The 12,841-nt window shown below is 49.0% G+C and overlaps 1 protein-coding gene across 1 annotated transcript in view; it reads right to left on the minus strand.

Moving 5' to 3' along the window:
- Positions 1 to 12,841, minus strand: part of ascc3 (activating signal cointegrator 1 complex subunit 3) — a 195,927-nt gene that overhangs the window by 46,429 nt on the left and 136,657 nt on the right. The window contains exons 17-22 of the mRNA XM_036538487.1: positions 9,764 to 9,883; positions 8,735 to 8,899; positions 8,312 to 8,398; positions 7,152 to 7,328; positions 3,712 to 3,937; positions 3,146 to 3,300 (exon numbers count right to left, since the gene is read on the minus strand). Of these exons, the coding sequence (XP_036394380.1) occupies positions 3,146 to 3,300; positions 3,712 to 3,937; positions 7,152 to 7,328; positions 8,312 to 8,398; positions 8,735 to 8,899; positions 9,764 to 9,883 (930 nt within the window). The remainder of the gene's footprint in view (positions 1 to 3,145; positions 3,301 to 3,711; positions 3,938 to 7,151; positions 7,329 to 8,311; positions 8,399 to 8,734; positions 8,900 to 9,763; positions 9,884 to 12,841) is intronic.

Here is a 12,841-nt window from a genome sequence, read left to right on the forward strand (position 1 = left end):
TGGGGTGAGGATAAAAGTACTGTTGGTGAAGAAGCAATAATGTCATTAAATATGACACATTATTCTAATTAAGAAAAAGTGTTTTATTTGAGAGTGACCACACTGTCAGCCCCTGCAATAATGCAACATTTCATTTTTATGCTGTGTGTGTGTGTGTGTGTGTGTGTGTGTGTGTGTCACATTGTGTGCCGTTGCTGGTAAGCTGAGAGTATTGCGTTTCCTCTCTCCCATGAATAGAACATGCATTACTAATCGGACACAAACATTTATCTTCGTGTTCAACATCGTCGCTCACACCAGCAACAATGGGGCTCCTATAGGCGGGATTCCGTTCGAATATCAGGAATAGCCCTCCGTACGGGACGATGCTGTAACTCCTGCCATTTTCGCAACTATTAAGAGCTGACAGGTCATCAGCTCCCGTTCCGAAAGATTAATAAAGTCTACTTTTAATCATTCCAGCAATAACAATAACAGAGTCATAACACCGAGCTATAACCGCGGCGAGGAACTGCGGCACATTCATGAATTTTCAGCAGAGATATTTAAGGAGCTTAGTTAAGCGCTCCCCTGCCATGTTTATCAGGCTGTAATTGGCCGGTGTGGGAACCGTAAACAGATGAGGCGGTGTGTAAAAACAGAGGGAAGGAAGTCTCTCTGTCTCTCTCTCTATATCTCTCTCTCTCCCTCTCCCTCTCCTGCTCCCTCTCGCTCTCCCTCTCCCTCTCGCTCTCCCCCTCTCCCTCTCGCTCTCCACCTCTCCCTCTCGCTCTCCCGCTCCCCCTCTCCTCAGACGGCGTGGGCCCTGCAAGGAGGCACCGGCGCATGGTTTATTTTCAAACACAGCGCAGTTTCCTCTCCGGGATTCACGTCGCGCCAGGCCTGTCCTCTAATCCCGCGTCTGTGTGTGTGTTTTGCGCGCCCACTAACGCGGACCCCCGGGCGCTGTCCCCAAGCCCAGCCAAAGCAAACAGGACCCTGAGCGTCATCGTTCTCCTGGCCTCCGGAGCCCGGTCATACGAGGCACAGTAACACAGACAGACCTGCCGCTGTATACTTACACAAACACTGACAGTTACTGTGCAGAGACAGACCTACACACACTCTCTCTCACACACACACACACACACACACACACACACACACAGAGTGACACAGACAAACCTAAATATACAGATACATACTTACACATATAAACTAAATATACCACAAAATTAAATTAAACACAAAATTCAAACATAATGTATTGTATTCACACACATGCACAAGCAGACATGCACACAAACATTTATTTCTCTCAGTCACACCTGTGTATTCATTCATACACACACAACTAGATCGTATTAATTCCGTCACTGTGTGTCGGTCAGTGGGCGTTGCGCATTATGCTATTGCAGTGCTGGGGGAACACTGGTTGTGTTGTGATTCTCTGCAACCACAAGCAGTCAGACTGCAGATCTGCTCAACCTATTTGACATGCTGTGTTTTCAAATCATAAATGGGCTGTTCTAGGCTATGTATGCTTGGCTGCTGGGTAAGGTTTTTGGGTTATTGCACCGCAGCGTGTGTGTCCGTGTGTGTCCGTGTGTGTGCGTGTGTGTGCGCGCCCATGTGAATGTGTGTGTGTGTGTGTGCGCGCCCATGTGAATGTGTGTCCGTGTGTGTCCGTGTGTGTGCGTGTGTGTGTGCGTGCCCATGTGAATGTGTGTGTACCCATGTGAATGTGTGTGTGTGTGCGCGCCCATGTGAATGTGTGTGTGTGTGTGTGTGTGTGCACCCATGTGAATGTGTGTGTGTGTGTGTGTGTGTGTGTGTGTGCGCGCCCATGTGAATGTGTGTGTGTGTGTGTGTGCACCCATGTGAATGTGTGTGTGTGTGTGTGTGTGTGTGTGTGCACGCCCATGTGAATGTGTGTGTGTGTGTGTGTGTGTGCACCCATGTGAATGTGTGTGTGTGTGTGTGTGTGTGTGTGTGTGTGTGCACGCCCATGTGAATGTGTGTGTGTGTGTGTGTGTGTGTGTGTGTGTGTGTGTGTGTGTGCACGCCCATGTGAATGTGTGTGTGTGTGTGTGTGTGTGTGACTATGTGGGTTTGGGGGGGAGATTGGATTCAGACATTAGAAAGAATTTTTCAGCCTGAAGGATGCCTCAAAGCATGTACTATGGTTCCATAAAAATTTTGTCCATGACCTTCACAGCTCCTTGACTAAACTGATGACATGAGCATAATTAAACCAATACCAAACTGTTGTAACTTCATCGGCAAACAACAACAAAAAACACCCCACAAAAGACACATATGGTGCCTAGTGTATGAGAAACGTGGTACACTGGCGACCAAACGACTGGGTCTTCTACACATCAATATAATTCCTGTGTGCTGTTATTGAAAGCAAACCCTTATATCTCCTGATCAAAAGGAAGCACAAAAGAAAGAATACACAGATGCTGTGCCATCCCAACACTCCTCCATGCAATGACAATCCCCCTCCCACATCCCCGAACACGCTGAGGAATGCCTTACCCCTGTGGGGTGAGCCGCCTTTGTGCTCTTAAAAAGGGGGGCGGGACCGGGCAGATTAAGCCTTTAGGAGCCTCAAAGACCACCATGTAGAGACGGCGTGGAGACAAGAGGAGCAGAAGGCCGGGGAGTGTGCGCCCGCACGCGTATGCGTGTGTTAGTATGCATGAGTGAGGGACAGATCAGGACAGACAGCAGCAGGTCAATGGCTCTTACCCATCTGCTGCCGCTTCAGATCTATCCAGGTCGGAGAGAATCCTCCTGAAGCACCCCCCCCCCCCCCCCCCACTTATCCCCTGAAACACAAAGCCCCTGGTCCCATGATGGGGGGAGGGGGGGGGTCTCACTGTGCCCCCTCCCAAATCACCAACCACCGCTGCCCCCACCCTGCACAGATTCTGTTGTACAGAGGGGAGGGGGGTAAAGGTTCTTCTTTATGACCCTTGTCTATGAGCAAAAGCAGGCCTTCCTGCTTCCTCGAACCGTCAGCCACATGGAGTGACCTGGGCAGAGCGCCCGCCACAGGACAGAGTGCCACGCCCCTTCCCCTTGAGGCACCACGGCCCAGCCTGCAGTGACATTCTGGGACACGATCGCCTCGGGAAGTCACAGTGAGGGGGATTACCTGGTCGTTCCACCTGAAGTCCGGCATGACAGTGAGCCGCACCCGCAGGACGGTGCGCGTGATTGGCTGGATGCTGGCCTCCATCAGGATGGAAGGAATCTGGTGGACGCACTGCTTGACCTTTAACCCGATGTTCACGTGGTGCAGCATGTGACCTGCATCGGACGACATCGGCATAAATCCTCAGAATCTCTACACCTGTACTAAACCACAGAACACATTCAAAATGTCCACTGTGAGGTGACTTTGTTGGTCACTGATTTAAGGCATTGTTGGACTTTTACAAAATCTGGTGGTGTTGAAAAATTGTTATGAGCGCTGCAGTACGAAACACACACATCAGAAAACATAAACACTGATTTGTTTCATGTGCATGCATTATGGCTGCATCTTACGGCTGCTGGAAACGATAAAGAAACAAATTCACATCTTAATAGGCAGACTGTATTGCTTCCACCAGTGCAGAACAATCACTCCTCTGGTTTTGAGACAAACTCAGAGACTCATCACCTCAGACATATAGCGGTGTATTGGTTATGTCTGGTTTCTCCCACACACACACACACCTATCTCGTCCTTCCTCATGTCCTTCAGCTTGTCGATGGTCAGCTTCCTCTCCTCCAGCTTGGACAGCACCGAGCCGGGCAGGACGGAGAACTGCCGCAGGGGGTTGGCCCAGCCCCAGAGCCGCTTGTCAATCACCTTGCACAGGTTCAGCAGCCGGTACGTCATGGCGGGCCACCGCTTCCGCAGGGCGATCTCGAAGAGCGCCCGCACGATCCGGGCGGCGTTCTGCGGGAGGGGGGGGAGAAAAAAGGGAGCAGATGCGGTGAGGGTCAGCTGCGATAGATTGATCGGGTCTTATCGATTAGTAAGGTCTTAGCGGGGAGATCTGTGGGAGATGGGGGGCGCGAGGCCGTCATTGATCGGAGATGGAACCTCAATCACAAGGCAATTTCAGGCTCAACTGTGTGTCAAGGAAAGGACTGCATCTCCAGGAAAAAGCTCTCGCCACAGCTGTCCTTACCTCTCACCCATGTTATTTTCCACACTGGGGGCCACCTGTGCAGCCACGAAAAAAACAACAAAGTCTTTGCAAGCCGCGTGTTTAAGATCGCCCCAGAGAATTCCGTAACGGCTGTGGCCAGCCACAGACTGAGGAGGATGATGGGAACTTCTGTATTCACAAATCACGGCACAAAAGGGAAATGATAAGGGCAAACAAGTAAAAAAAAAGGTGTTTGATAGTGCTAGTGAACTGCTTTAGTGGCTTAACTACCAAGCTGATAATGTCACCTTCTCAGATCATCCTCACTGCAAAACTCGATCATCACAATAACTCAGATTTGTTGATAAGATCTGTGGCTAGAATGGTATCCAAGTAAAATGACTGAACTAAATGAGTAATTGCTCCCTGTTCAAAACATACATCTTCCAATTATAAATGTTGCTTTGTTCTTGAGATATTGTTCTTTTACTAACATACCTACGTCCCTTGAAAAGACTTAAGAATTCTAGAATTCTGCCAGGTCCTGAAAGGTTAACCGCAGTACGTGTTGGCAGCATACCTGTGTTCAATTTCTCAGGGCAGCTGGTGAGTAGATCACATGCACCTTGCAACAGTGCCGTTAACACACACAAACTTTAAAAAAGTTAATGCGCTGTAGTCAGGTCTTGGTTTAATTGCATGTAATGTGGAGCTAGGTCCTGGTCACATGCAGAACAAGCTCCCACGTGTTTGTGTGTGTTTGTGTGTATGTGGCGGGGGGGGGGGTCCCTGCCTGATATTCTTCACGGGGGAGGGGGTGGACACGCGGGGTGACAGTATGTGGAGCAGAGTTACAGTTCCTTATGAAAACAACCTGGCAAACCAGAGCTAAATATCAAACGTTCTTCACCGCAGCGATTCAACACCAGTCCCTGTGGTAACGACGGTCACAGGAACGAACACGAAACCAACGGCGAACCTCTGAACTCGGTCATATTTTACCCTCCAGCTTTCAGCTGCTTCATCTTTTTCTTTCAGGCCGCTTTGTTCAAAGGCAGTGGGGGGGTGGTGGCACGGACAGCCCCTCGGACAGTTGTTAAACCGTTTGAAAAGTACAAGGGGCTCCGAGCACTGTGGTTGCGGTCGGAGAGCTCGGACGGCTTGCGGTCGCGGTCAGGGGGAGGGGAAGGCCTGCGAGTCTGGATTTGGAATCAGATGCATGTATATATTCTTTTTTTCCACAATGGCAACAGCTTCAGAGTCCCTGGGACACATCTGAAATCAGGCGCATTAGGAGCAAAGAGGGAATTTGTCAGAACTATTTCAAATATTTAAACACATGGAACCGGTTACTGCGGGAAATCAGGGATAAATAGGTTGACCAGAGGATGGGAAATGATATGGCAGAGGAGAGGAAAAAAAAAAAAACGTACACAGAGGAATCCTGGCTCTCAGCTAATGTAAAATATGTACCATCTAAAATCGAAATATCTGGACTTACCGTATAATTTGATTTTAATAAACATAAATCCACAGAATATGAATTGATGGTCATAAGAGATCAATTACAGCAGTGAACAAAATCCATTTGTGGGGAAAAAAGGGGGGAAAAAAGATTTACAAAAGAAGAATGATATCTATGATATCATCTGTTATAACATAATTATAAATCTATAATAAATAATGCCCATTGTTTTAAAATTCTGTATTGAGATGCATACCACATGTCCTGCCTTAGGAGGGCTATATGTATGTACGTATGTATGAATGTATGTGTGTGTGTGTGTGTGTGTGTGTATACATGTACATAAATATATATAATTATGTATTTATATTTTATGTCATTTATCATTTATCTGTTTTTGATGGGCTTTATACTCTACCCACCCCTTTTGTCAGGGGTAACCTGAGTACATGATGTCTGGATCCCCTCAAACAAACATTACTGACTTGGGATCAGTCTGATGACTGGGAAAAAGCGGTCTTTCACTGTGTGAAAGTGGGGTGCTGAGGGACCCGTGTCTGGGATGAGTTAAAATGGGAGACAGACACAAAGAGAGACATAGAGGGAAACAGATCACGCAAACTACAAATAAACTACGGCAAAATGGGCTCTTGCCAAAAGCACCCGTTTGAACTGTGCCGTAGCTTACTCTATGCGTGAACCGTGCTGAGACACGCTGCAGGAAGGACGTCCCCTCTGAAGCCAGGGTTCACCTGGGGCTCGGACCGGCCCGGCTGCGTGTGCGAGGCTGCAGACGCCTCGGCCACCGGCGCGCCTCCCTGTGCAACCTGATGGGGGCGCACCTGCGTACGGTCAGCGGAGGAGAGCTCGCGGAGCTGCCGGGTCAGGCTGTCGGGTGACGGACAGGCCGGGAGCTCCAGAGGAGCACAGACCTGCTGTAACCACGACACCCTGATGAGAGCTCTGAGCGACTCTGCTCATCAAGGCAGCCTTCAGAGAGAGCATTCAGTGCCTCTCTCTCTCTCACACACACACACGCACGCATGCATGCACGCGTACGTGCACACACACATATACTCACACACATGCTCACATATACTCACACAGACACACACACACACACTCACTCACACACACACACACACACACACACACACACACACATACTCACACACACACACTCACTCACACTCACACACACACACACACACTCACACACACACACATATACTCACACACTCACGCACTCACACACACACACACACACACACACACACACACACACACGCACACACACACACACACATATACTCACACAGACACAGACACACACACACTCTCTCACACACACACACGCATGCACGCACGCACGCACGCGCGCGCGCACACACATGCACACGCACATGCGCATCTACATGCACACACACACTACCGTAAAGCGCATTCAGGCTACTCGTCCTCAGCAATGCTTAGGGACGCTGTGCAGGAGTCACATGCCTTTCACACAAGCCCTGCTAAATCACCTGCTCCAACAGCCCCAGGTGGCGTCTCACCTGAGCCACGTAGGACAGGTCGGAGATCAGCGAGAAGCTGTCCACCTCCCCGCGGCCGATGTAGGACTGCAGCAGGATGTTGATCTTGCCGTAGCCGTTCTCCACGCCTCCCGCCACGGGCAGCTCGCAGTAGCTGTGCAGCAGCTGCTCCAGCTCCTCCATCTCCTCCTCACGCACCTGCCGACACGTCAATCACACACCGGCCATTACACTAATCAGCGCAGTGACAGCGCACCTGTCAATCACAATTACTGACACACAGCGCATTCATCAACAACGTCAGGCCAAACATCCTGGTCAAACTGTCACAGCCAACCACATTCAAAAATTCTCAGCAATTATAAGACACATTTATAACAAATGCCTACCCGTACTAATGGATAATATATATTACTAAAGCTATTCTGTTTGCCAGGAAAATAAATAATGCACTGTGATCAAATACCCTGAGTAAATTCAATCATGGTCAACAATCATAATCAGAAGTGATCAACATCAAATACCTTTTATCAATACATCAGTTACAGCATCTGACTAACAACTGACATATTTATACATTCAATGAACTACAATGGATGATACAGACCTCATCTGAGCAGATGGACTAAGTAATGAGATTGCAGCAATAAGTACCTTTCCTCTATCAAATCTGAATATTTTTATGAATGCATAGTGCATTTTGTTTAATAAACCATCCACACTTTCAAAACAGAAACTGAATGACCAGTAATCAGAGCAATAAATACACCAAAACACTCTCAGCTGCGATGTGTCAAATCGCAGAGATGAGAATTCAGAGATGAGAGTGGTTGTGGTGTGTTGAGAGCCGGCTGTCTAACAGTCCGACCGTCCCCATAACGGGTTAACAGCCCCCCTTTCAGCACCGAAGTTAATGAGATTTTAATGTTTAATCTGATATTGTGGATGAGAGTAAAATAGACGGATCCGTGAGTTAATTCAAAGTTTATAAAACAGAGACGAGGTGTGGATAGTGTACTGCATGCAGCAGTGTGCGATTATAACCTGACACACACACACACACACACGCATGAGAACATGCTTATTATCTATTTCAGCGGGGAAGGGTGGGGTGGGGTGTTTCAGAGCTGACTCTCAGAGCAGGGGTTCTCAGCTGCCAGTCATCAGCAGTGGCCTCTCACCTTGACCTGCTCGAACTCCTCCGCCTTGGACACAATGCTCAGGATGTCTGCCTCCGTCTTCTGGGCGTCGAACAGCTCGTTGAATGTCTTCATTGTTGGTGGGAGGTTGGCAGAGAAAACAACAGTGACTACTGATCATAACACTACTGTGTTGTATCTGATATAGACATTTATATATTGTAATCTATTGCATTGTGTTTGATAGAGGTGTATAAATATACCTACATAATTTTATGTGTGATATATCACATCTTGGTAGCTGACTGAGGTGTATATCATACCTCGACAGTGTTGTTTCTCCTACAGAGGGGTACATACTGTACCCTGTTATGTTGTCTTTGATACAGGTGTATTAACCCATCCATATAGTGCTGTGCATGACCTATGACATCCCGACAGGTCTGACTGGGGTGTGTATCATACCTCTATAGTGTTGTATCTGATGTAGAAGTGGCTGGCGGTTCTGCCCAGGTCTGTGGAGGAGAAGTATCCGGTCCGCTCCTCGAAGCGGATCATGCGGGCCTTGTCCAGCTTGCGGCCCGACTCCACCACCAGCTCCTTCCGGTACAGCTCCAGACCCGGGTCCATCTGGGTTTGAAGCAGAGCACAACGGCAGAGTTACCCAGAGCCATCACGCTGCGCCGAATTCCTCTGCTCAGTCTTCTGGATTCTTATAGACACATTCCTGTTTAGATTCAAGGTGCACTCAAAGCTACTGCTAAAACAGACTAATACTGCTGTTAGCCTCCTATCAACACCTGTTGGAGGAAAGAGAAGATTAGGTGAAGGACTCCTTCCCAGCAGACGGCAGCAGTAGCACTACAGTACTACACTGTATGTCCATATTAGGAAGCAAAGCAATGAGGGCCCTAAATAGCGTCTGGGAGCCTGAAAAACTTTCCCTCAGTTCGTGAAGAGGGGGTGGGGGAGGGGGAGGGGGTGCACACGGTTGTCAGAAAGACAATAAATCTACGAGCGAGAGACGGACAGAAAGATAATAAATTAAAGCAGCAGGGGAGAGTCTGAAGGGACAATGGCAACCCGTTTCCTTGTTGGGTCAGCCTTCCTCCACAAAGTCAAGGGGCCCGCGACTCCGGGAGGGGAGAGAGCGACAGGATAAATATTTGTACTCCTCGGGGGGTGGAGAGGCAGGGGCATGGGCGGGAAGCTGCCAGGTGACGACGCGTGAAAGGTCAAAGGTGAATGACGCCCTGCGACTGCTGTACCTCGCGGGTACGAGAAGGTGGAAAGTGAGAGATGTGGTTGGCCAAGCGTGGCCGGGTGCCCCTGAGAGACTAGCAGCATTCAGTCCTGGTGCTCGGAGGGTAAGCGTTACAGGTGACAGGTGTTTCCTACCTGGCAGGCCGTAAGGTTAATGAGAGGTTAAGTCAGAGGTGTGCTGTCAGAGTGGGCCCTGTCTGGCATCTCGTGAAGCAGAAAGGTGCGCTGTACCTGGTAGGCCTTGTGGTTGATGCCGTAGGCCAAAGGGTTGGCCCTCATGCGCACGTACAGGTAGGTGTAGCTCAGCCACTTCACGGCCTCTTCCACATTGGTGACCGTTCCTAACGCCACCTGTGGGGTGGCGGGAAAGAGGGAGAGAGAGAGAGAGAGGGGGGGGGGGGGGGGGCAGACCGTTCCATTACAAATTCATATCACATTCAAGAAACACCTGACAACCATCATATCATGATGCGTGACAAAAGGTAAGTGAACCAATACTGTGCTGAGATCTTTAAAAATTTGTACTCCATTCACACATTTAAACCTGAAACCCAGGACTCGCCTTCTGTGTCACGCATACAGTGCATTGCTGGGTACACTGGGTATTAGTCTGCAGGGTGGCACCCAGAAACAAACCCAAATAACTGAACACACTTCACCTGACGCCTTAACCCCAGCTATGCGAGTGTGAAGATGTAGGATGTTCAATTTTTATTCAGTATCTTTCATGGTATGCCATATATGCCTGTTTGCCATGATGGTGGGTACTATTCATTAATCACTGTTAACAATGCTTTGGCCATAGCTTTCCTCTCTCTACCTCTTCCTCTCTCTACCTCTCTCTACCTGTCTCTACGTCCACTATGATACACTTCCTGTGGAGGGGGGGTGGGGGGGGGAGATTAGAACAACGTTACAGTCATAGAAACACCCGAGCTCACACACCAGCACAATGCATATTTTGCTATTACTCTGCTCCTCAACGCTATGCTAATGAAACACTGCGTACACTGTGAACCATCCCCCCACCAGCTCAATTCTAAGTATGGACAGCGGAAAGGGTTAATGTTTTATTAATGCACGGAAGACGTCCAGGACGATATTTTCCTTCAGATCCATCCATTAAGGATAGGTATGACCGCGCTGGAAGCGTCTTTATGTACGCCTCTGCCCGGCTGGAAAATATGCACATATTTAAGAGAGGTCATGGCAGCGGAAACGACGACTTCCTGCCAATAAAGACCGAGGCGGGGCGCCGGCATACATTAAAAAACGCAAAAATGCGCTGGATGTAACGGAAGACAAAAAAAAAAACCAATACAAAACAGAAAACGCACGGGTAAAAACAGAAGGCGGGGGCGAAACGGCGAAACGAAAACATCACGTGCGCCTCGGGCCGGGACCAATCCCGCGCCATTCTTTTCGCCGCGAAAGTCGACGCGCGACGCCTCGCTGCCGGGACCCACGTGGCCGTTTCCTCAGCTGCCGATCGTCAGCTGAACACGAAACGACACCTCTAGATTCTGCGGAGAAACAGGTAACGCACGGGCCCCATGCTGTAGCAATTAAACTGGCCTCTTAGCTGGCTGTTAATACGAGGCCTTTGGTTCTGATTTCTCAAAGGCTCGTTTAAATTTCCTTTTGAAAAGTACAGAATGAATACAGCTGGAGTGGGCGAGCATGCCACTGATTAACACCACTACCTACAGCATCAGCGCAGGTACACTGCTAACATAACATGAAATCATAACAAGAATACTAAAAGGATTTAGTACTGTGTTAACCACTGTTTAACTACTGTGTCAGCATTTAGGAAATGACAAACAAGACACAGTGTCCATACAGAACAAGACTGCGTAAATGTTTGTATGGCATTTTATATGAAAACACCGCATTATGTTATTTATATTTTTGGCCAGGAAGCGACGTCGGTACACTGTCCGACGCTGCGGAAGGCGAGCCAATTCATATTCCACATGAATTAACCAGAAAGCATCGAGCAAACAGGAAAGGGCCAAGATTCGCAGCGAAACTTTGCGACCACAAGTGGCTGTTGCAGAACGAGAAAGCGCCAGGGGGCTGGCTACCAAAGGTTCTCAGCCAAAAAGGAGAGCGAGCTTTCCTTTCGGAAGCTTGTTTGAGGTGGATGAGGACGCATGGGGCGAGGGTGGGGGGAGATGTGGGGGGGGGGTCCTTTTTTGGCGAGCGAGCGCGTAACACAAACAAAATAAAATCTTCGAGCTTCCATGTTTACTCAGGTTTGGGATCCCTCCGTCTTTTCCCGAGCACATTCTCCCACATCCCTTCTCTTTAGCCAGAGGGGAAATGAAGCGGGGACGTCTCCTGCTGGTACACACTGCCCCCTCTGGCTGCGAGGTGCAACCGCGCCTCACTTTTGTCCTCCCCACAGAGGCTGCAAGGGGGATGAAAGCTGTGCAACTGGTCTGTGCTTGGATGTCCGCGTTGTGCCTGGAGATGATTACCCCCTAGTGTTTGGCCTTATGGCACATCCTGAGGCTTCCATTTTTGCCTCATGTGCTGTTCCATCCTCGGGTTTTTTTTCACAAAGATGTTGATTCTGTAATCCTCGCTTCCCGTTCTTTTCCTTCCCACCTCCTTCAGTCTTTAAGTCTATCTGTGACAGTGGAAGTGACGGCGTTGTAATGATGCTTCTAAATGTCCGCAGTGTTTTGCCGTACAGCCACAAAAAAAGCTGCCATCTAGCTGTGAGTGTGATGTGAACACCTGCTCTTTTAGTCATTTAGTCCGCACCTTCGATTTCCATGTGGAAGGGACCTGACTGACTGTTTACATTTCCCTCTAGGCTACGGCGGTGCGCAGCATATATGAATCGATGTGAGGATGGACAGCTGTCTGTTCACATTACAGCAGAGACGCTGAATGGAATCGCCACCCGTTTGGGTATAATCTGCAAACACACAATACAAATACCTACAGTCTGTCTGTTTCTTACATCAGTCTCTTTTCATCTCTCCCGATCCCTCTCTCTTCCCCTCCCCCACCCGTGCTCCTGCTCGCCCTCACCCTCTCTCATTCTCCTTCCCTCCCTCTCCCCCCCGGTCTTCTTTTTCCTTCTCCCCATCTCTTTTCTCATCTCCCCCCTCTTTCTCTGAGATCGGTGAGAGACCAGCGCTGAGGACGTGATGTCCATCTCTAATATCTCCACTGCTCACCCTAACTGAGGATCCTACTATAGTAACAGCCTTAACACACACACACACACACACACACACACACACACACACACTCAACCAGCAGCCTGTTATTATTTACATTATAAACTATTTA

Source organism: Megalops cyprinoides, chromosome 10 (assembly GCF_013368585.1).
Source record: "Megalops cyprinoides isolate fMegCyp1 chromosome 10, fMegCyp1.pri, whole genome shotgun sequence".
Classification (NCBI taxonomy): Eukaryota; Metazoa; Chordata; class Actinopteri; order Elopiformes; family Megalopidae; genus Megalops; species Megalops cyprinoides.